Source organism: Neopsephotus bourkii, unplaced genomic scaffold, assembly GCF_033783945.1.
Source record: "Neopsephotus bourkii isolate Nb327-2 ecotype Australia unplaced genomic scaffold, CSIRO-AGI_Nbou_v1 NB_1036, whole genome shotgun sequence".
NCBI lineage: Eukaryota > Metazoa > Chordata > Aves > Psittaciformes > Psittacidae > Neopsephotus > Neopsephotus bourkii.
This window is the reverse complement of record NW_026901525.1, coordinates 3,532,047-3,555,328: the sequence shown is the minus strand read 5'-3', so window position 1 is coordinate 3,555,328 and position 23,282 is coordinate 3,532,047. Positions and strand designations below refer to the sequence as shown.

Genomic DNA, 23,282 nt, shown 5'->3' with positions numbered 1-23,282 from the left:
ACTGTCTGTTTAAATATTTCATGATGTATGCAGTGAAGCTCCTTCCTCCCTGTTGACTCCGTGATTTTAGTAACCAGCATACTTCTCATTAGCTGTGTTCTGGGGTTATTTTCCCATTTCCCTGGGGTTGCACAGTGACAATGGATGAAAACAATTTCCGTTGTACTTATATCCAGATTCACTTTGGAGCTCTGAGTTTCTGAACTGCCATATTTGGTGTGCAACAACTGATGTCTGGCATGTTTAGAAACAAAAGCCTGTGTTATTTAGACTTTAAAAGCAGAAGCAGAATAAATTTGTAATTCCTGTAATTAGAATAAAAGCGTGATTGCACTGAACTTAAATCCTGGTCCAAATTTCATATCCACCCACCCAAATAGAAATAAAACTTCATCATTAATACTGGATCATTCCCGTTACAAAAAGACCCTATTAATTATTAATGATGCTTGGAGTTCTTCCTAGCTGTTTACATCTTTTTACCCTCCAGTTCATGGAGTGCTGAGGGTAATGCAGCGTGTACAAATAAACCCCTCAGAGACATGGAAGTGACTGCTCCTGCACGCAGCAGACCTGCTCCTGGATGTTCTTATCAAGCAAAGTACAGAGGGGCATTTGTTCGCACGACCAGAGATGGAATATTCTCTTTGGAGTTCAGCTTCCTCCTTTCATCCCACCCACCACCAGACACTTCCTGACATTTCTCCTGCAGGCAGAACAAGGCAACTGCTTTTTTTTTTTTTCCTTTCTGCAAGGCTGTTCCTTCAGTAACCTGTGGGTGGTTGGTGGGGGAAGGGGATGTTAATCTCAACAGCAAACACAGCCGAGCAAGTCTGGGACGTGAGGGGGAGTTTGAGGACGAAAATAGGCCTCTGCCAGCCCTCCTGCGTTTGTGTGTCTATGACTAAGCACGCTGAATGCGTCGCTTTCTAAAACTTGGCTTTTCTCTTTCCTTGAGCTTCGTTGTTTCCAAGCCTCCTGCTCCCCTTTGTCCTCACAGCCCCAGGGGACCTCGCAGAGGCAGGCCCCTTGCATCACCAGGGCCAGGGAAATGCAAATCCTGCCTGTGAGCTAGCTCTATGTGCTGAGGGGGACAAAGCCAAAGCAGCTTCAGAGCAGGGAGACAAACCCACCTCGCTGCTGCCCCTGCAACAGCCTGTGTTCCCCCCATCTGCTCAGGCTCCAGAGGAGACTCCACCAGCAAGCTGTTTTCCACTGCAGTACTCACTGGTTTTGCTTATGTCTTTACAGCCATAATGTGTCTGCAGTATGGGGCCATGTGAAACTAGGAGGTTTTGGCAGTTCTGGCCACCTCTGGGACAGAAAAGGCTGAAAAAGCTCTGGATTTGCCCAGGAAACTCCACTGCCACAGGGTTAACAGCACAAAGCACGTTTGCATAGGAACGGCTTGCCAGTATAGCAACCCTGGTCTGATCTATGCTGGTTTCCTAATGCAGTGTCTTGGAAGTGAGGAGGAAGAACGCTTTGCTAACTCCCCAGTCCCATGTTTTTACACATACACTCTACGTTGTTCCCTCCTTGGGCCCCAGATGTGGGTACAACATAGGCCACAGCTGTGTTTCTCAGCCTCCCTGTCCTGTTCAGGCACTCACTGAGCTACACTGGAAAATAAAAGAGATTATTCATTGTATTAATTGGTGCAAAGAAATTACACACAAGAAAGACAAAGCAGTGCTGTCAGCACCTGCAACTGCAGTTCTCTGCAGAGAACCTGAGCTGGAGCAGAGGAAGGAGTGTTGAGATCTCACTATGAAGGGCTGGCAGGTTTTCTGGGTGAACTATATTCAGCTGTGTGTGCCCCTGGGTATGTGGAAAGATCATTCATCCAGTTCATTGAGCTGCAGCCTGCATGGGATAGGAGTTTCATGGGTTCTTTTTTAAATGTCACTGTTTTAAAGACAAACAGTCTCACGAAGAATTGTGCAGCAAATTAGCATATGGGGGCTCCAGGGGTAAATTCAAAAAGCAATTCAAAAACAACACTGTGGAACAATCTTACCTTTTCCCTGCCTTATCCAGGCATTTATCTAGGTCTGTTCTGCACTAGTTATCACCACATTATCTACATATTCTACAGTGTCTTTTTTAGCTACATTAGTACATATGCAGTTCATGTGGAGTCAAAAGTAAGTCAGGTCTGAACAAGCTGGAAAACATCCTGCTCTAATTCAAACGCCCTATTCAGAGAGTGGGCTGAGAGATGTCCACAAAACACACTGGGGCTGATCCAGTTTTAAATAGTTCACACTCACTGTCACCCCCTCATCTATCCATAGCATCAGCTTAAGCAAACATTCCATCAGGGATAGAGTCCAACAACATATGGTAGTACTATGATCTATTTTAATGACAGGATCTATTTCTAACAAAATATTTAGGTTAGTGGTCTGAAAGCATTTTCAGATCCATGTTGGAAGTTCAAATGTTTCCATCAACTCCCTAATGTACTTAGAGGAGAACCATGCAGTGAAATAAAACTGTTCGTTCCTGTTAGCACGCTTGAACAAGTTCCATAAGTTTTTCATTTTATAAAATATTATGGAAATTGAACATGTACCCTCACAAAGTCCTAACAGTTTTGTCAAGTCTTGCAATGCTACTGGAATTCTCATGGTAATTGAGGTTCTTCTGAATGCCTGAGCATGTGGAGTTGGGATTACATGAAAACAGAGGTTTAATTAAAACAAACAAACAACTCCCCACACACACTTTCTAAACTTCAGCCTCATAATGTGCAGGCAGCGCACTTGCTGGCTCAGAAATCAGAGATCAATAAGAAAAAGTAAGTTTGTCCTGAAGATCTTAATTCATAAACCAGCCTCATCTTTTAAGGTCTTCCTCCTGACTTCTGGATACTTGAGTTTCTCAGCACTGTTGCTAATAGTTTAAGTAATTTATAAATATTTATATTCTAAGAGGACTATTGCCTCTTTTTTACTCTTTCCCTCTGGATTTTCTGACTTCCCAGAAAATCTCATTCAGAAACATGTGCATTGTCAGTGTTCAATGCACTGCCCATGCAGAGCACATCAGTGCTGTTACATGCAGGCTTTTAGTGCATCTGTGCCTGCACAGTGGCCTTTTCTGCACAAAATTCCCAGGTCCTGCCATCTACACAGGGCACTATGGATGTGTCCAAGGGAACCTTGACATGTGGCAGCCTAAATCTAGATTATTTCTAGCTATTCAAAACCAATATAAAGTCATATTAAAATCTTTTATTGTTACTAAATTTTGTGCCCATTTAAAATATTAAAATGTTAATTCTTTTCATCTGTGGCTATCTAAGGATAAAAGGACTCTGAATAATTACAAAGTTTCCCATCAAACTCACAGTTTACATATTAACATCTTTTGCCATTAAAAAAATCCCAAATTCTTTAAAGAAATTTCACAAAATGACTCATCAATGGGAATTATTTTATGCTTGAGGACAAGGATTATTGTGTAAGTGAAAAGCATTATTCATAACTTACTAAATTATTACATTAATTACTTCACTGTCCTTGGCATGCAGTCACTTCTGCAGAGAGGCTTGACAGGATTTCCTAAATGAATCCCAATATTATGCATCCAGCAATCGAGGCCGGATGAAGGACAGTGTTTCTATATGCTGGCCTCATTTGCCATTGAAATGCAGCTGCCGCTTAATACCACCCTTTAATTGTGCAAATCAGATAAAGCTGGAAGCAGAGATTTCTCTCTAAGACAAAGTTTTAATTAGCAGTTAGATTATTTAAGTAGAAGGGAGAAGGGAACACATTGTTCTTATGAACTCTTGTGGGTGCTGGTCATGTTCGACACTGTTCGCAATAAAAAAGGCAATAGTCTATATCTTACACATAGTTTCACATATTTTCTTAATAGGCCTATGCCTTGCTAACATTTTGAATGTCTTAATTATCGGAAAGCATGAAAATGAAAGGTAATCTTACAAAGCTTTAAATATTTAGGTTTTAACCTTGAAAGGTTACATTGATTTTTGTAGCCTAAATGTGACCTGCCAGGTATTTCAGGTTACAGAGATATGCAAACCTTCATGGGATTAAGTCCTCAGAGTCTGTAGAAACAACCCTTGTATGAACTTTTGATCAACACCAGATGAGGAAGAATGTGGCCAAATATAAACCATCCATTCAAACCATGGCTGGCTTACAGTTGTACCAGCAGATGTTAAATTAATGACAAAATCACATGGCTCTTCATTCATGAGGGCTACAGCAGCGGCACAACAAACACGAACCAGACGGGTCCGTGCTCTCGGGCTGATTCCAATAAGGGAACAACCCAAATGTGCTGCAGACACTCCATGGCATCTCCAAAACCACCATGCAACACATTCAGCACAGGCAGGGAGCGCCCCTAGGCTCCATGGCAGTACACAATTAAAAGGGAATAGACGTGGGTTTGAAAGGTACATTAAAACCTTTCACCGCTTTATGTGCGGAGCTCGGAGCTTGGTTTCTTTGGCAAATTATGGTTAGTACTTGTGTTGAGTGTCAAACAAAAGAATACATACCCGCTGCAAGGGGAAAGCCGCAAGGCCACCATGTCAGCTTCCAGAGCGCTCCTGAAGGGAAGCTGCGATGATCCTGCTCTTCTGCCCACCCCTGGATCCATCCCTCGGGGCAGCCTCACCGCAGGTGCCAGGTGTCCCACGGGAGCAGGGAGCACCATGTGAGCCTCACACCATGGAGGTGACGTGCCATGGGGTGCGCTGTGGTGCGGGGATGCAGCACAGGAGCACCGTGTTGTGGCCAGAGGCGCTAGAGAGTCTTGGCTTCGTGGAGTGGGAGGTATGGTGAGGTGAGGCGAGGGATAGCGAGAGGTGCTGAGGTGAGCTGTGTGAGGCGAGGTAAGATGTGCTGAGGTGAGCTGTGTTCAGTTGTGCTGAGGTGAGCTGTGTTGAGCTGTGTTGAGGTGAGGTAAGATGTGTTGAGGTTAGCTTTGTTGAGGTACGACATATTGAGGTGAGCTGTGTTGAGGTGTGTTCAGCTGCGCTGAGGTGAGCTGTGTTGAGGTAAGATGTGGTGAGGTGAGCTGTGTTGCAGTGAGCTGCGTTGAGGTGTGTTGAGGTGAGCTGTGTTGATGTGCATTGAGGTGTGGTGAGCGGTGGTGAGGTGCAGCCCGTGGTGCCGCAGAGGCTCACCACCACTATCGCCACCACAGCCTAAGACTGGCGGCCATGCCACGAGGTCACAGCCCTGGGGCCACCATGAGGCCAGTCGAAGCCCGCCAGGCCCTGGCGCACTCCGGGACCAGTCTGGCACCTCCTGCCCGTCCCCGCCGGGGTGCACCCGGGCACCCTCGCCCCCCTCGGGCCTTTGGGTCTCTGAGAGAGCTCCAAGCCTGGCCCTACACCGCCTGCACTGCGCCTGCGTGGGGGGCGCCAGGAGGTGGGGCCGCGCGGTCAGCGCAGGCGCGGGGCGCATGCGCGCTGAGGCCCCGCGCTGGGCTTGTCGTTGCAGCTTTAAGAGGGCTCGCGGCCTGGCGGGTCTGGTCCCCCACTCCCCTCAGCCGCCCTGAGGCAGCCGCGGCTCCCCCCCGCGCCAGCCCCGTTCTGCCGCAGCCCCGGCACCCCGCGGACCCCCCCCACGGCGCCCCCCGGCAGGAGGTGAAGCTGAGCGGGAGCGAACCCCGGCCCCTCGCCCCGGGCTGGGGACAACCGAGGGGGGGCTGCAACATGGCGGAGGCCAAGGAGGAAGGGCCCGCCCCCCGTGCCAGGGTGAGTGGGGGGCGTGAGGGGAGGTCAAAGGGGAGGGGTCATCGGGCGGGAGGGGGCCCTGAGGGCCGGTCCCGCCGGGGCGGGGGCTGCGGCCTCCCCTCGGTGCTGAGCGGCCGGGCCCGGCCGCGGGGGGAACACGGGCAGCCCCCGGCCGCGGCTGTCCGGTCGCTGCAGCCGTGAGCAGGGCTGCCCCCTCCGTGCTGCGAGGCACGCTGCCCCCTGAGGCTTGGTTAGCGTCCTTAGGTGCTCAGTGACCAGTGTCCGGGCATCATTTCCATGGGCATCTTTGCATCACCTAGATGATAAACTTACAGGTAGCTGGGATCCATCAGCACCACCAGTCTCCTGGTCTAAACCCCACTGTTCTTGCTGCTCTCTATAAATTCACTGTGATTGTCCATGTCAAACCATAGTCAAGATGGCAGTTTGATCCAGACTCAGGTCCTCAGGCTGTAACTGGTGTGAGCATCATCAGCTGCTGACCCTGTCACGTGGTCCTCCATCAGCATGGCACTGGGCACCCTCCTCTGCTGGAAGAAATACTTTGTCTTTTAACGAATGGAAGGGACTTTGTGGTCCACACCTTGAAGTAACTATGGAAGAATAACTTTTTAACAGCACTGGATATAATCTTGCAACAAGTGAAGTCCCCCTTCCTGCATCATGTAACTTTGGACTGAAAGCTTCCCTGCAGGAATGAGGTTAAGTTACATTTGTGTGGAAGAGCCCATAGTCCACTTCAAGACTCTGAGCTGCCCACTTCCCTTTTCCCAAAGATGAAGGTGTTTTCCCATTTTCCAGCCTCGAGAAAGACAGGAACACTCAAGTTTTCCATTCCTATACATGAGAGAAGTTTAATTTGGTGAATTTATTTCAAGCAACGTGAAACTTGCGATTGCAGTAAAACTAGTTGTTGCTAAATGGAACAGTTGACCTTCCAGGTTCTGACTGGAAGAGCTGCACAGATGTTTGTCTGCTCTGCAGCTCTAAAATGAACATCGTCACTGAGTTGTCTCAGACCTGTGTCTTTTGGACACTTGCACTCATTTATAAGCAAACCCAAATAATTTTGTGTGACTGCTCACAGATACTCTATAAATATGTAAGTCTTTGGAAGATCAGGATCTTGGCTACCTCAAGAAGTTTAAAGGGAAGAGGCTTCATATAGGACAATAACCTAGGAAATCTGAAACTTCATTCACAGGAATTGAAATGTTAGTGATGTAAGGAAATGCATCATGAGGAGAGTCAAGCATTGGAAGAGGTTGCTCAGAAAGGTTGTGCTCTATTGATGTTCAGTGGTCTCTTCATGCTTCTTGCCATGATGTGCTCAGTTTATCTGTCGTTACCTGGTATTGCCTTTTTTTCTTCTCAAGCTTGCCAATTATCTGCTAAGAAATAGCATAACAGTATTATCAAGTTCATGTCCTCTTTACTGGCCTCAGAACAAATCATTTCTCTGTCGGTTGGCTAATTATCCATGAGGTGGAAAGTCCAGAAGTCTCCATCAGTTACTGCTCCATCTGTCTCTGTACATGATGGAAAGCCTTGTGCTGGTGGCATTGACAACATTCTCCACTCCTGCAGGAGCAGAGGAAAGATCCAGGAAAGTGGAGTTGCCCCACATGAGTGAGGAAAGAGAAAGCACAACTTGCCAGTCTAGCTTGAAGGAAAATCCCTTCCTGGTCCCAAGCCTGACAGTGAGGTTAGTCTTAATTGTGCCAGAAAGGTTCCTGTGAGATTTTAACAGAGAGTAGTAGCACCAGTGCACTGTGTTCTGTCAGTCTGTAACCTTCAGAGCCTGAGAGGTGAATTTCCTCTTCTCTCCTCTCCATTCCAAAACCAGTTTATGCACCAGTAAGTTATTGAGGACTATGGGGAGAAGCGAATCCTTCCCAGCTGATTGATTTACTGATGGAGGCTATGAAGAATGAGGTTAACATACTGCAAATACAGACGCTTGTGCGTCTTCCATTGAAGCCATAATTAATGAGGTCTTGGAAGACCCGTGTATCCCATTTCTCCATAGCTGTCCAGTTCCCATTCTACAGGAGGTCACAGTGATGGAGTCTCTCAAATCCCGTACCTGAGGAATAATGAGCATTTCTTATAAAAAACCTGTTTTCTTTCGTATGGAATAAACAAAGACTAATTTAATAACTTCTCTAGAGAGGAGCTGAGCAGGTGCTTGTGTGTTCAGGATTGTTCTTTTCACTATTAAGATCTTTGGCAAATATTGTTATTCCAGAAGCGTTTAGGCTGGAACTGGCTCTTTGCCAGGCCCGTTGTGAGCAGTTGCTGTGTTTTAGCTCAATCCACCATAATGAGCCACAAAGTAAAACAGAAAGTTTTTGCCAGTGAAAGACTGACATGGAGGTTTTGTCTAATTTTGATTTAATAGTATCTACAAAGTTTTTATGGCTAAATTTGTATTTTAGAGAAGGTTCATTTCTGCCGCTAGTCAAAACTTGCATTTTTCTAAGGAAAAGACACCAACATATTTAACTTTTCATAGTTGCAAAATAATATCAAGATTAACTTGGAAGGTGCTTGTATGGGGTTTTTAATTAGTTTATACAAATATTTGTGGCAATTCAACTTTAATTTGCATATTGAATAATATACAATAATATCCTTGTCTTGAACGGTTGGTACTTTGAATAGAATGATCATTTATTTACGCCTGTAGGAGTGCTAACTCCTGTAATGTGACACTCCAGCTCTTGGAAATGAATTTGGTGTGAATAGGTGAACACCCGGTGGCTGCCTCAATAAAACAGCTTTAATTTTGCATGGCTTTAATTAAAAATTGAAGGATAGCCTCATTTAGAAAGGTTTGTGACAGAACTGCTCTCGAATGGTACAAAGACAATGATGAGAACATTTTTCTGCAAAGGCTTATGCATCTCTTAGAGGATGCTTTGATGGCAGAAGTTTTGAATTCACCTTCTAAAGACCAAGTGTAACGGATCTCAGTTTTTCCCATGAGGACTTCTCCCACTTTATGAGATACAGAGAAGTCAAGTCAGCTCTTTATGCCCACCTCAAGGCCCTTTGCATGATGAGGATAGTGGAAATTAATTCTGACATTATCTCTACTTTTGTCTTAGGTAATGACTGTTGTATCCCACCATTCCTTCCAGACATCCCAATTAACATTGGCTTTTCCTTCAGTTTATTGCAGTTTTTTGGTAACAAAACCAAAACTTAGCTTTTACATTTGGTCCTTTTCCCTTTTGATAGCTGGTCCAGATTCAGAGAAGTGTTTGAAGTCTTCTAAGAGGTTGGAGAAGTTCAGTATCAAAATCTGAGTCTTGGTCTGAGATCAGGGCTGGGGAGGGTGTAGGAATAATTGCTTTCCATTTGCAATCTTTTTGTGCTTTCTGTACCCAGATAACAGTTACCTGTCTGCTCTCACCTGGGTTCTCTACTCTTTCTGCCATCAGATGGGAATCTCTGAAAGATCCTCTGCCCAGTCGTGGGGCAGGATGCATTGCTGCTGCAGGAATCTCTTCATTTCCTTTGGAAAAAGAGGAAACCTGAATCACTTGCCTAATAAACTAATGTTTAGTTGTCTAAATTTAGGTAAGAAGAGCCTGAGACAGAATTAGCACAACTGTACAGAGTTATTTCTACCAGAGAGATTTTGGAGTACTTTCTTTCTTTTATTATTTTTTTAATAACTTCTGTGCTTTTTTGAATCTTGGTATTTGTTAAAACAGTCTAAAAAGCATTTCATCTTTATTAAATGCTTTATTTGCCCAAGAAATCCTTTATGGAATACAGTTTAGCTAATGCAGACTATTAACAGGCCTTTATTATGCTTAATATTTCCTGGCAAGAGTTGTTAGAGTGCTCTGCAAAAAAATTAAACTTTCTGTGTTTTTTGGCAAAATATCTGCTATCTCAAAATTGACTAGATTGGTTAAATATGTTTTAAGACATATTGGGGTGAGGATTCCAATACAAGGCAAGCATTAGCTCCGTCACTTACCTGCAGGCAGAAGAGTGAAGCAGAGGTGGCTCAGTGGTTGGAACTGTCACTCTGATGCTGTTCAAGTACTTGCAGGCATTTTGTGCAGTCTTGTTTGTTCATAGAACAGGGCAGTTCTTGAGGCTGCATGAAGCCGTCAGTCACAGGTGCTCTGATCACATAGTACCAGTGGCGTTTCTGTGGGGTTTTACTGGTGTTCAGGCAGTTCATTCTCAAGAGCCTTGGTTACTTGTAATAATATCTGCAAAGGTGAAACACCCAACTGAACTGCCTGTTGTATAAGAACCTGTTCTTCACAGGAAATAGTAAAAGCCAACCAGGGCAAAAACTACAAATGGGGCTGGAGCTGTAGGTTTTATGGGAGTTGGCAGCGAACTCTTACAATAACGGAAAGACTTGCAGAACCTAATGGTAGATAAGCTGATTCACCAGTGTGGGCTATTAACATCTAAACCATTCTGTGAAGGGGGGCTGATGATCCCTGCTGTGTTTATCAACAAGCAGAAGGTACTATGTTTGTCAATTTGCCCAATTTGCATGAAAACCATCTTGTAGGCTTCCTTTTTGGGGACGTTATAATGAAAAGCAGATGACTTCAGCTTATACCTTTCACTTTCTTTAAAGATCAATTGACAGAAGGTTGGGGGTTTTCCCCTTTTAATAACATAACTATTAGGAAGCAGTTACTGGAGATGGTTCATTATCCTCTTGGGGGAGACATTGAGTAGAGGGATCTTTCTGTGGTTATAGTGCCGGTCCTGCACCCCAGATTCTTACCCTCACTGCTTCTTAGTTGTTTTATATGGACTGGTTTTCCCTTAAAAGATGTGGTGATGGCTCTCTCTTTAAGAGCTACTCAGCTTCTGAATTCAGTGGAATTAAGGGGATTGCTTGCTCTGTAGAACATGATCTTCTAAAGAGCTATACTTCTGAAAGCTTGGCCAGAAGTATACATTTGTAATCTGGGCAGTGCTCTTTTCCTTGTGGGATGCTAAAATATGGAACTAAAATGAAATACTTGGCTTGGAGTAATTACCCGCTGAGTATCACGGAAGAAACCTCCGTTGTTATGATATGGACCCTGCTCTGATTTTGGTGATTTTTACATCCAGTTTAGTTTTTCTGACTTAGGCTGTGAGAAATGGGAATTCCCTTTATTTCAGCTCACTTACAGATTTAGTGTAACCGAAATCCCAGTGTCAGTGGTGGTTTGTAGTGCCTTCAGCAGTAGGAAAGTTCAGTGCGTAGCCATAGTGAGGTTTTGAGGAGAGAAGTTCTTTGTTTTTAAAGGAAAGCCTTTCTTGTGGATGTCTTGGTTTGATTGCTTGCTTGATGTGTGTTTTGTGTCTGGGTGTGTTTGCTAATTGCCAAAGCCCACACATCTAGCAGGCTTCAAATCAGCACATCGAACTGATGTCTTTCAGAAACCCATTGCAAGGTGAAGCCTTCTTTGTGGAGCTGCTTCCTTCTCAAATCCATGTTTTGTGAGCAGATGGGAGAAGGACTCTGGTTTTTGTAGGTAGGTTAAAACCACTGATCATTCAGAGTAAGCAAGGCACACTGTAACTTTCTGTGTGTTGACAGGCTCATCTACCTGCTCCTGTATAGGTTGGTAACAGGCTGCATCCTCTGTATGCATGTTGGGTGGATCTGAAACCATGAAGTCAACCGGCGTTTTGTTTGGAAGTGGCCTGTAAATATTCAGGCAGCTCGGGGATGCCTGGAATAGCTGGGGGCAGACAGGGCAATACGCTGATGTGCTGAACCCTGTGCTGTCTGGTGAATCAGTCAGTATCCGAAAACCACACAAGTGAAGGGCACCAGCATGTGCCTGAGACTTAAAGATTGAAGATGCAAACTGACGGTGAAGTTAGTGAGATGCAAGGTACGAATGTGTTTCTTGAACAGAGAGATAGGGAGCCACAAGAAACTGAAAAATGCCTACCTTTGTCTCTTTATGTGTAGAGATGGGTGTTTAGGGTTTGCCTTTAAAAACGCCCGTCCCGGTATCAATTTCATTGCTCTTAGCCTCGATTAAAAATGATCTCTTGAAGCCTTGAGCGTGGCGCAGGTGCCCAGGGAAGCCTCAAGGGCTCAGAATCCTCCAGCCTCCCTCTCGGAGTCTCCCTGCCGGCGGCTCCGACCCCGTTCTCCCCCGTGAAGAGCCACGCGTGGTGCCCAGGGGCGCGGGGGCGGGCCCCGCGCTGGCCACGGCCGGGGCTGCTAGGGGGCTCTGCAGGCCCCGCGCCGCACGCCCAGCTCTATGGCTAGCCTGACCCCGCCGGGTTCTCTTCCTGCCGCGGCCGCTCTTTTCCTGTAGCAGGTACCTGCAGCAGGCTGGCTCTTTGTTACCCTCTGCTCTTCCCTCCCTAGGCGCTCCGCAGGTAGGAATCGGTAGCGCTGGCTGTGTTTCGGTAGGAAGCAGCTCCGGGAGAGACCCGCTGCTTGATTCCGCTCGTACCGTGGAGCTTTCCTATAGCAGAGGTGCAGCGCGGCTGGCTGCTGCCTGGCATCCCTTCCAGCAGTGTCATGTGTAAAAGGTCGGGATGCTTCCCGGGCCCACCCCTCCCGCTTCAAGAATAGCGACTACAGTTTTGATTACTTTTTTCTTCCAAGTTGTGTCTTCCTTATCAGTTTAATGATTTCTGAAGTTTGGGGGTGGGGGGAGGGTTGTGCTGTGTGTACAGGGACAAGGCAACTGTACAGACCAGAAACCGAGAAGCATCTCTGACTAATATTGTAATTGCAGTTTTCTTAACATCTGCTTCCTTTCCACAGTTTGCTTACGGATGCAGTAAAACCTAGGATTAAACTTCAAAAGGCCTGCCAGAAAAATACATGCCTGTGTATGTAAAGTTGTGGTGCTGTTTTGTTCATTTTAAAGAAATCCTCTGGTTTGCAGTCAAAACAGGGTTGTAGCCATAGGCACCTTCTCTCTTTATATTGCACCAAAATAATGCAGCAGTTGCTTGATTTATGGATGCTGTGGCACCATCCGAGTATTGAACAGGCTTTTAGTTATTTCCAATTAGCACATTAGATTCAAGTGTAAACAGTGTCCTTCTGTCACCTGCTCCAAGCAAAGCCAGGTTAGTGCTGAGGATGTAGCACTGTTCCCCTGGAGTCCTATATACGGTTGTTAAAAAATAGCAGCATACCTACTGGATTATTATTTTTTATATAAAAGCAATACTGTCTTTATATAAATAGTCATCTAAAGCAAAACACATTTATTCCGGGAATACCTGACTGCTTTGTCACCATTTCTGTATTCTTGTTTCCTTTATTTAGTGCAATCTGAGTGCTAGTGAGACAGTCAGTAAGGAAAATGTATCCTAAACCGTTTAATTTTGCTAATATCAAGCTTCAATTGTTCTGTCTTAAGCTCTTAGGGAATGTTCACTACCTAAAAGCACTAAGTATTATTAAGCTATTCTCTGGCAAAATACTAGCCAAAGTACTTGAATTGAGGTGTTTTAAAATATGATGTCCTGGAGTTTTGTTATACAACCACAAGTGCTTTTTGAGAACTGTGTTGAGGAGTTAAAGCTTAGAGTATTTAAACAAAAATCTTACTATTCTTGAGCCTTTCCACTCTGTAGTTATTTAGGACTTAATCTGGGATATTTGAGTGCCTTGTCTTAATTCTGTCAAAAGGACCCATAGGGAATGCCATCCAATGGTTCAGGTTCGTGTTTGCCTCGAGGGTACTTTTATTCCACTAATGACCAAATCTTTAAAAATCTGAGCAGAAGAAATAAAGGGAATTAAGAGTGATGGCACCTGACCAGGACTGGTGAGAGAGGGAATTGCCTTGGAGAAATGAAATAGAATAATATAGAAAAAGGAAGGTGGGCATTATTGTTTACATTTCTGTGTAATACAAGACCAGTGAAAGCCAATTTATGCGACTGAGTAAGGTGATTTCATGTAACTATTGCTGTACAAAATTTCCTTCTGAGATGGCATTAAACAAGATTGTAATAGGATTCAGGAAGGGAAAAGAAATGTGTGTAATTGAGGGACTATCCCACACTCATTCAGAAAAAAATATATGAGCCCTCATCAAGGGCTTATGCCAGTTATAGACTGCTATGGAATGAGTAATTTATGAGGGATATATATATATGTATATATTTATGTGTATGCAAATACATACGTATCCACATAGAAGCATACAAACACTTCCCCTAGTTTCCTCTCTTTGGTTTTATACCGTGTGGGAGTTCTGATGCTGTTCACCATCAGAAACTAGATGGTGGTTAGATAAGACTGCTCATATTATCAGATGCTGAAGTTCCTGTTATATAAATACTTCTAGTGAAAGCTTTTGACCACAGACATAGATCTTCCTCTGCACCTAAAACCTCTGAAAGGAAGAAAATATTCAAGATGATCTCTTTATTCTGGCAGCCTCACAAAAGAAAGAGAAAAGAAACAAAATAGGGTGGGGTTTTTTTCTTAGGATGACCTCATGGTTGGGAAGTGTTTTGGATTCCTTCCAGGTAGATTGTAAATGTTTTCCAACTTGTCCAAACTATTTCTGGTAGTCTCTAATGTGCTCTTGCAGGTGCCCCCCTGTGCTGACTTCAAATGAAACAGAGAGGTCCAGACTGCAAAATGTATTCTTTCCCTAATACCGGTGTTTCTGGTCTTGTCACCTATTAGTAAAAGATCTGTTATCTCCAGAGGAGGAGGAATACCCAGGGCTTGGATCTATAAGGTAACCAGGACTGTAGTAGAACCTGGAATGCTTTTCCACAGGTACTCTGGATCTCAAAAGAGTTAAAGAACTACTTTGATATAAACCTACTTCAAGAAAAGGATGAGCTAATGCTTCGTCTCAGCTGAAAACTTCTCTTGCTTGACCTACAAATTGTCTGAGACTTTTCTGGAGAAGAAAGAGCATTACTGGCAGGAAGCAAGAAAAGCATCAGGGGAGGTCAGTGTAGAGAAAAGGACCCAGGCTATGTTGGTTTTGCCTCCCAGGGCTTCATTTTCTGATATTATTATCAAATGGCAACAAGTTCCTCTTTCTGTTCTTCTACAAAGCTAGTACAGCACCACTGTGTGTGTCCTCAGCACCTGGTGTTAGCACAAAGTATATCCACTGTTTATGGGGATTCGTTTTAAAGTGGTGTAACCTTGGATGACTACAAGTGGACTTCCAGGTCAACATTCAGCTTGCATCTCTGGAGACATCCAAGGATCACTATAGTTGTAGCAGGACTCAGGCCTTCCTGGAAGGTGTTTCCATACTTTTTCCCTCAATTTCACAAACTGACTTGTATCAGCCTTGTAGAAATGTGTAACTTTCTTTTTTCCCTTGGGTTCTGTATTTCACTTTTTCAGCCTCAACTGCCTGTTCAGAGAAGCTGGAAAGTTTTGGTGAAGTATCAAAGTGTCTTGATCTTCACAGTGCTCGCAGATTCTTGCTATTCGATGTGTGTCATATTAAGCTGAAGCAGTTAACTTTTCTTGTAGACCTGGAAGTTATAGTAGAAAGAGACTGATGGGCTTTTTGCTGTCAGATGAACCTTGGGAAAATATGTTGTCATCCTTTCCTGGAGCTGGCTGCTGTCAAACTGATAGTTCCCATCACAGTCCCGTAGAATATTGGATTTATCAACTAAATGACTTGAGTTAAATGAAATTAGAGATCATCCCTTTGCTACCAAATCCCATTACTTTCCTTAAGATGGCTTAAGAATTGAAGTGTGAGCAGGATCTACCAGAACAGCAAGTGTTGAGCTGGAGACATAGAGAAAGCAGAGATGACTTCAGTGAATTGCTGTTATCTTTTAGGCAGAAGGGAAGGATGCTAATGAGTTGGACATTCTAAAGGAAACTTTAATTATGCTGGGTGCTCATAGTTCTTCAGACAGCAGTGCAGCATGCCATCAATTTTAATGTCTGGCAGAGAATACTTAATGTAAATGGATGTTTTGCACTGCATTCAGCATTGTCAGCTGGTTGTTCTGCAGTTACACTCCCACTGACACCCATTGTCTTGTTACTGTCAGGAAGTTAACCATTACATTTCACTGTTCCTGGAAAGGGGACATTCCCTGGTAGGGAGATGAAACCTTAGGGTCTGTGCAGCCCATGTCAGTGGCAGCTGGATATGCTGCTGTTCTGCCATTTATAATGTTCAGAGAAAGTGAAGGATCACAGAGCACCAAAGGGGGAAGAATCTATGATCCTGACCTGGTACAAGTATGTCACATAGAAGTGCAAATCTTGACATGTCCTTCCCTCCCTTTTCTCCTCCACCTTCTCTGGGAAGCAACGCTAACTCTGAATTGTCATTTGTCCTTTTTTTTTATGTACCTGTGAATCTGTTAGGGTAAATGTGACTTCTCAGTGATGTGGGAGTCTTAATCCATAGAACTTTGCTTGGGATGAGAAACGAAGGAGGAGGAGTTGTGACCCTTCTTGTTGGTTTTGGTTTTCATTGGGTATTTTGTAGCAAAGTCCATGGCAGCTGACCAAGATAATGATACAGTGCTTTCCTTTTTACAGTTTGAAGATAAATCTGATGCGGTATTTGATATTACAGAAAAATGTAAGTATCTTTATTTATTTATATAAGGCCACAGTTTCACAAAACATTTCTTAGAAGTATCATTGCTGCTGAAAAAGACTGTCTTGCCCTTCTCCATGCTCCTGCTGCTCATTCCCTTCATGCATTGCCTTCTCCACAAGTGTTACAGATGAGATGTGTTTAATGGGGTTTTTTGTTAGTTTTACTCGGTTCAGCTTCTGCTTCACTATGTGGTGAGTGGGACGGAACTGTTCCTTATGTCAGCAATGTTTTACCAGTAATGTTGGCCCAAGAAGGTTTAGAGTATTCGAGGAATTGCAGCATCAGACAGATTAGCAAAGGACGCTTGCCCTCGTCCTTTTTTACATGTCAAGTTGGTGAATTTTCTGACTGTTTTTGGTTTTTTCTCCCTAGGTGGTGAAATTCTGGATGCAGAAATGTCAGAGGACACTGACAACAACCTAACGCCTGCCCTCGACAGCATATCTTATGGAATACAGACTCGAACAGGATCTGAAAACTCACTGCTGGATGATGATGATGATGATGATGATTTCTTTCTGAACTCGGGGGATCTTGCAGGCATACCTGTTGTGGGGAGTGACAATGAAGATGATCAGAATTTCACTCCAAAAGACACTCTTTCTTCAGCGATTTCTGATGAAGACCATTTGGAAGAGGGCAAGAGAGTTACAGATCATGATTTGGACAGTGAAAAAGAAATTCAGGTTCAGAATGCAATCCAAAAGGATCTCACTTCACCATTTGAGCAGGGCCCTGTATTTAAATCAACTCGAAAAGATTTTAGCATAACAAGAGATAATGGCAAAGAGACTTTTTCAGCAAAGGACAAGAATAGAGAAGGACAGTTACAAGAACGTGAAAAACGGTTGGAAAAAGTCCCTAAAGATACGGATTCTAGATTGAAAAGCAGTTTTCTTGACAAAGCAGGTAACTGTTGGCATCGTAGACCTGGCTACCCAGCAAAGAGGAAGAAAGAACTAGACAGAAATCAGCAATAGGCTAGATATTAAAAACACCATCTTGTTGAAGACAATATGCAGAGCTGTACTCAGGGAAGCATTTCATAAAGAACCCTAAACCACGGTGAACTCTGGAGTAGAACCATGAGTTGCAGAAGGGCCTGGCAGCATTAGGGGGTCTCATCTTCCACAGCTTGTTTCAAAGCCTCAACATATCCTTTCTTGCTGTGGTTTTCTAAACCAAGCTGGGTGACAATTCAAGCTTCCTTTTGTTTTGTCCTCACTGTATTTTACAGACCTTGGGACTCCTTAAAGGAAAAGTTGATGAAGTTTAGTTGAAGCTGATAGCTGGGAAAGATTTTTTTTTGGAGCAAAGTACCGATTCTTCATGAATGTGCACATATTTAAAGCAGCATGCATTTGATAGCATCAGCACGGAAAGGCTTGCTAGAAATGTGTTAGTGTCTTCAGGAAGTCAGCCAGAGAGTAGCTTGAGATCTGCTTTTCCTGGGAGAGTGCTCTCCTTCTGCCTCAGATACTTGTGTCTTGGACTTTGTCCAGCCAACATGGAGAGAAGCAGAGATGCCTGTGATCTGTTTCTCATTTGAGGGAGCCTGACAGTCGCCAGTAGTGTTTCTGCCCACACACTTGGTTTTGACTTCCCAAGCTCTGAAAGTTACAGTAGAAGGGTGAATGAAGGAGTTAAGAATAACCAGGCTGGAATATGTGATTTAATTGTATTCTGAAGACTGTATGGAGAGAGGGTTGGTCAGCAAGTGAGAGCCTCCTGGCTTCTTGTTCAGATTCACAGCTTACAGTTCTGGTATTTAAACTTTGTATGTCTAGTAACAGCATCTTAAAATCAGTGCTTCCAGGTGGCACAAATGATAGAGAAGCAATACAGATGTTTTTAAAATAAAGAAGAATTAAAGATGTCTCATTACTTTTACCTTCAGGTGGAAATCAAGTGAGGAATATTTCTGTGCAAAAGACGTATTTCAGAAAATTGTAAATAGCTGCAGCTACAAGGTTGTGGCTGAAAGCTGTGCAGCCTCAGGTAGAGCACTCAGCAATTGAAATAGAAACAGTAAATGCTCACAGGCAGCATCCAGGATCCGGAATTTTTACAAGATATGTGCTAAAAAAGCTACTGTTTCCTGGGAAAGAGGACAAAGGCAAAAAGGAGTAGAACAGGAAAGAAAAGGATGAAAGTTGTTGCTCTGAAAGATATTCTGTGATTTAAATGTTGAAACCCAGGAGAGTTCAGAACCCACAGGGGTGCAGAAAATTCTGAAGGAACAGTCTGCCTCAGAGTATCACAGCCATTTTTCTGGAATAGAAAAATAATGACCCAATAGAATAATAATAAAATGTCAGTTCTCTTTAAGGAATACCATCTTATTTGCAGGTAGGAGAAAAGGAAGTAATTTAACACTTCTGAGGTGCTGCCAGACTATGGGGTTGGGGATCAGCATGAGACTCTAGATAGCTTTAAAGGAAATGCATTGGACTCTGTATTCATTTATATTTAATGTATATGTTTTCCTCAGTTCATAATCAAGTAGAAGAAACATTACGGACGCAGTTAGCTCCACAAACTCCAGAAACTAACTTCAGGGTAAGCTATAGATCTTTCAACCACTTTTGCAAGTGCAGCAATATACTGGAATAATTCAAAATTCGTATTTTGTATTTGAGTGTAAATTTTGAGTATCAGGAAAACTGATCTTCTGACTCTTAGCCATCTTTCCTACTTAAGCAGTTCCTATTATTTTGTAAAAGTTTGCTGACCCTCTCTTTGGATTGAGGATTCTTTTGGTAGCCACTTTGCTGTTCAGCATGGTCTGACTGACTGGTGAGCCGAATCTAGACCTGGATGCATCCATCTGGCCTGCTGCCTTTTTTCCAGATGAGACAGGGAACAGCTTTATCAACAGGAGACACTGCCCAAACAACTGAATGCCCCTACTGACAACCAACTTAAAGAGCTGGGTGGCTTCTGCTTTGTCCAGAGGAGTGAAAAGGATCGGGGGTGGGATGACAGAGGGTGCTGCAGGGAGGTAGAGTCAGCAGCTTGCTGCCCATTGCGTCTCCCACCTTCCAGTGGCAGGACCCATTTCTCTTGGTCTGCAACAGAAATTCCCCTTGGTAGCAGCCCAACTCCTAATGGCAGTTGCAGGAGGGTGAATTCTTTTTCATATTATTGTTTCAGGAGTCTAGCTACCTATTTTCTAGTAAGGAATCTATTGGACAAGAGCTGGGGAATTCCTTTGCACCAAATATTAGAATTAAGGAGGAGCCTTTGGAGGACGAATATGATAAAGCTATGGCCCCACAGCAGGGACTGTTAGACAAAATTAAAGATGAACCTGATAATCCCGAGGTAAGTTTCCCACTGCATTTCTCATTTTGGTCTGACAACTGACCGCATAAGCTGGATGAAAATTCAGCTATTTATTTGGTTTGTTGACCCAAATTTAACTAGTTTAGTAGAAGGATTTTTCCCTCTTAAGCTGCCATGAAACCCAGACCCCCAACTTTTTGATGTCATGTTACCATGTCACTGAAAATGTTTTGCTTTTCAGTTAGAGACAAAGCAAAGTGCCGTAAAACTTTCATGATTGAATCTGTGTCAATATAGACACTTTATCTCAACTTGGTCTCACTAGGAATTAAAATGCAGGTCATGTTTTACTGAACACTTTGTGAGTAGTCAGAGAGATGTGTAGTTGAAACGACACATTGCTGCTACTTCCCTCTTAAAGGTTCTCTTTGCAAGCACAGTGGTTCGTTGCTTGTTCTAAGTTAACACAGGTCTTACCTCAGCAAAGCATTTAAATATGTATAGGTCAGTGAAGTCAATTTAAGCATGTGTTGAAGAGACTTTCTCATTTGAGACTGACATTTTTTATGGTGATATAGGGGCAAGTCCACTAATTGCAAAATGGAGAAAGTCTGGCCTATGGATTGAGTGGTGCTGGTGAGGATTGCTGAGCTCTAGCTGGTCTCTTTGCCACTGGTTTGCTGCAGGACAGCAGGGAAATGATCTGTGTTGCAGTTCCTGTCTCCTCACTGCTAATGTTTGGGTTACATGCCAAACTTCACATGGAGTTAAAGGTGTGCAGATCTTCCAAGAACATCCCACTTGCATCAGCACGAGAGTGCTGGTGTTCTTGTGCAGGCGTTAGTTTTTCTACCATCAGTCTGTACTTCTGCTAAACCTCCTCTACTCCCTGGGCCTATCTTCCCAATGTGTTCTCTTCTTTTCCCCTGATACTCTTGGTTTAATAAAGAAGCAAACAAAGTGTTTGAAACTGTTGAGATTTCGCTGCCCTTCTGATTTGTTCAGTGTCATGAGGTTGGGTTTATTTTTCCATGTTTATAATGTGAAACCACACGTAGGTGGGTTAAATCTCTATCTTTGTCCTCCCAGGATGGCATCTGTTGTGTGGATTTGTGGGGAATGCGATGCAAGATGTCTGTGGTTATCAAAGATCATATTAATAAGTAAAAGTGAAGACTTGAAGGATTAAAATATCTGTTGTGGTTTAGATGGACATTATCAAATACTGTGTTGTCCAAAATATTAAATCCTGGAGTAAAATCCTGGAATCATCAACTCTGCCTGATACAGGAGAAGTATGAGAACAGATGAAGGTTTTGTTTTGCTTTAGATTGGAATTAATGTGGGGGGTTGTTGGTTTTTTTGTTCATTCTGAAAGCGAAGAGCATTTCTGGCTGTGACCAGTAGTTGGAGCTGAACTTCTTGGCTTTCAGCACAGTTTCACTGCTGTAAAACTATGCTTGATCATGCACAGTTGATGTCAGGATTTGCCTCTTATTGACTAAGGATAAAACTGCAGTTAAAATGCTTAAAATCCTGTCTGTCTGCAAAGAGCTGGTTTTTAAATTGTTCTATTAAAAAAATGGTGCTTTAAACCCCATCACAGCATGCGCATGCACAGTTTAAAAGCTTCTCTCACTTGAGCTTGAATGTTTCAGTCTGATGGTGAATGGATACTGTTGCCTGTGCTCCTGGGAAACCTGTTGAGAAATAGTTTGGTAGCCTTAGTATAGAAACTTGTCATTTCCCCACAGGAGTTAAGAGAAGCATGTATTACATGGATGCTGGTGTGTGATTTTAGGAGGTGGCTTAAACTGAGGGAGCAGCTCAGTGCCACTGAGAAGTGAGAGCTTAACTTTGCTCAGTGATTTTGAATTGGCTTACCTTGCAGCCAGACAGCAACTGTGAATTGAGCTCAGTCATAACATGACATCATGCCTCACTACTCTCAGATGACTGTAAGTAGGTTAAATCTTACCATCTCTGGAGTTCCAAGAGTATGCTTTTCAGCCTATTAAGATTTACATGTAGAGTGTTACAAGCTGCTTGATGGTTCACATTTCTACGGAGAGCATGAAGCATGGTGTCAAAGTATGAATAGCTGCTGTGGAGTAAGCTAGTAATTTATAGCATGTCAGCTACTCCACAAGCGACTGCCTGCAGGGATTTTCTCATCTTGCAGGAAGTGTAAGGTTATTCCCCTCTCGCTGAAGCCAGTCAGAGCAGAAACTGTGATGGTCTGGCTGTAGTGGTGCCAGCTTTGGTCTGCTGAGAAGCTTCACCTTAGGCTACTCTGAGGTACTTAACTCATGATTGAGTACCACATGCTTCTCACCATCTAAGTCCCAGTCTCGTATTTCATTATTGTCATCTATTGATGTGAAGACAAAGGCTGTTTCACAGGATAGGAGCAGGGACAGCAGAACACTTCTAGATGGGAAGTTTTGTGATGGAAAGCAGAGGATTCCCTTAAGCTTTGTCTGGTTGAATTCTGAGATGTCTTGGAGTACAGCTGGCAAGGGGACTGCACCAGCAGCCGTGCTTTTCTGTTTCCACATGAGACCCCAGGTTGTAGTTTGCTGTGAGCCTCTGGGCAGGTTCTATGTGTGGCTGTCATACAGCAACATCTGTAAACCTGGCATTTGGAGGAGGCATAAGGGGACTCTCTTGTCCTTAAGATTGAATACAACACTATGAAAGAATGGAAATCATGTAACCTGTTTTTACATGTGTGTATTTGTTCTCCTTTTCCTTTCCTTTTGTTTTAGGAGTACGGCCAACAGCCAAAATCTCAGGAAGGGGAGCTGAAAATCAGTGCCGTATTTTCAGTCAGTGGCAGTCCTCTCGGTAAGGAATAGCCAAGACTTAACTTTTATTTAAATCTGTAAAATATGTCACCTTTGCAAATAGCTTTGCAGTTTATTCTAGACTTCATTTGCTACATCTGACCCCAGTAGGAAACAAGAACTAGTTTGTTTTAGAAAGAAGAAAATTCAGAAATTATGAAACAGTTGTATTTGAGGCATAGGAAAATTGACTGGTTTTTAGGGATGTTAAAAGTGCATTCTCAGTCTTAAGAGTAATTGAAACAATCTACACAGAAAACGAGCACAGAGCGTGTAATTATGGAGAGTTCATCTGCTATTTAATTCTCCTTTAGACCCTGACAACCCACGTGAAGTCATAAGCTTTGTGCTTGCCCCCTGCACACAAGCGAGTTGTGTTTTAATCCATCTCTAACAGTTACTCTATGTTTTCTCTGTGTGTTTTTTCCCTTTTAGCTCCACAGCTGTCATCAGGTTTCCAGCCTGCTGTGGCATCCTCTGGCATGAGTAAAATGCTTCCTTCAGTTCCAAGCACAGCTGTTCGGGTTTCCTGTTCTGGCTGTAAAAAAATCCTGCAGAAGGGGCAAACCGCATACCAGAGGAAAGGCTCTACCCAGCTCTTCTGCTCCACACTGTGCCTCACTGGATACACTGTTCCAGCTTCTCGCCCACCAGCTTCTACCAAGAAAACCTGCTCAAGCTGCTCAAAGTAGGAGGGGGCTTTAATTTGTTGTAGTAGTAATTTGAAACTTCTCTGCCAGTGACTGTTTCAAACGAGAGAGACTGTTTCAAGGAGAAAGTTCAGTTTGTTAAATCTGGCAACAAACAAAACTGTAGTGGGAGATA

The 23,282-nt window shown here is 43.6% G+C and overlaps 1 protein-coding gene across 9 annotated transcripts in view; it reads left to right on the top strand.

Moving 5' to 3' along the window:
• Positions 1 to 5,517: 5,517 nt before the first annotated feature.
• The window catches only part of LOC133216241 (zinc finger MYM-type protein 4), a 36,116-nt gene continuing 18,351 nt past the window's right edge, over positions 5,518 to 23,282 (top strand). For 2 of the 9 annotated variants that reach the window (XM_061360801.1, XM_061360807.1), the window contains exons 1-7: positions 5,518 to 5,746; positions 16,263 to 16,305; positions 16,699 to 17,235; positions 18,818 to 18,885; positions 19,480 to 19,650; positions 22,380 to 22,458; positions 22,893 to 23,145. In XM_061360801.1, the coding sequence (XP_061216785.1) occupies positions 5,705 to 5,746; positions 16,263 to 16,305; positions 16,699 to 17,235; positions 18,818 to 18,885; positions 19,480 to 19,650; positions 22,380 to 22,458; positions 22,893 to 23,145 (1,193 nt within the window). In that variant the 5' untranslated portion in view covers positions 5,518 to 5,704. Of the gene's footprint in view, positions 5,747 to 12,416; positions 14,683 to 15,041; positions 16,306 to 16,698; positions 17,236 to 18,817; positions 18,886 to 19,479; positions 19,651 to 20,067; positions 20,385 to 21,502; positions 21,570 to 22,379; positions 22,459 to 22,892; positions 23,146 to 23,282 lie in introns of those variants that run through there. The other 7 variants (XM_061360802.1, XM_061360803.1, XM_061360805.1 and 4 more) reach the window with 7 other exon arrangements.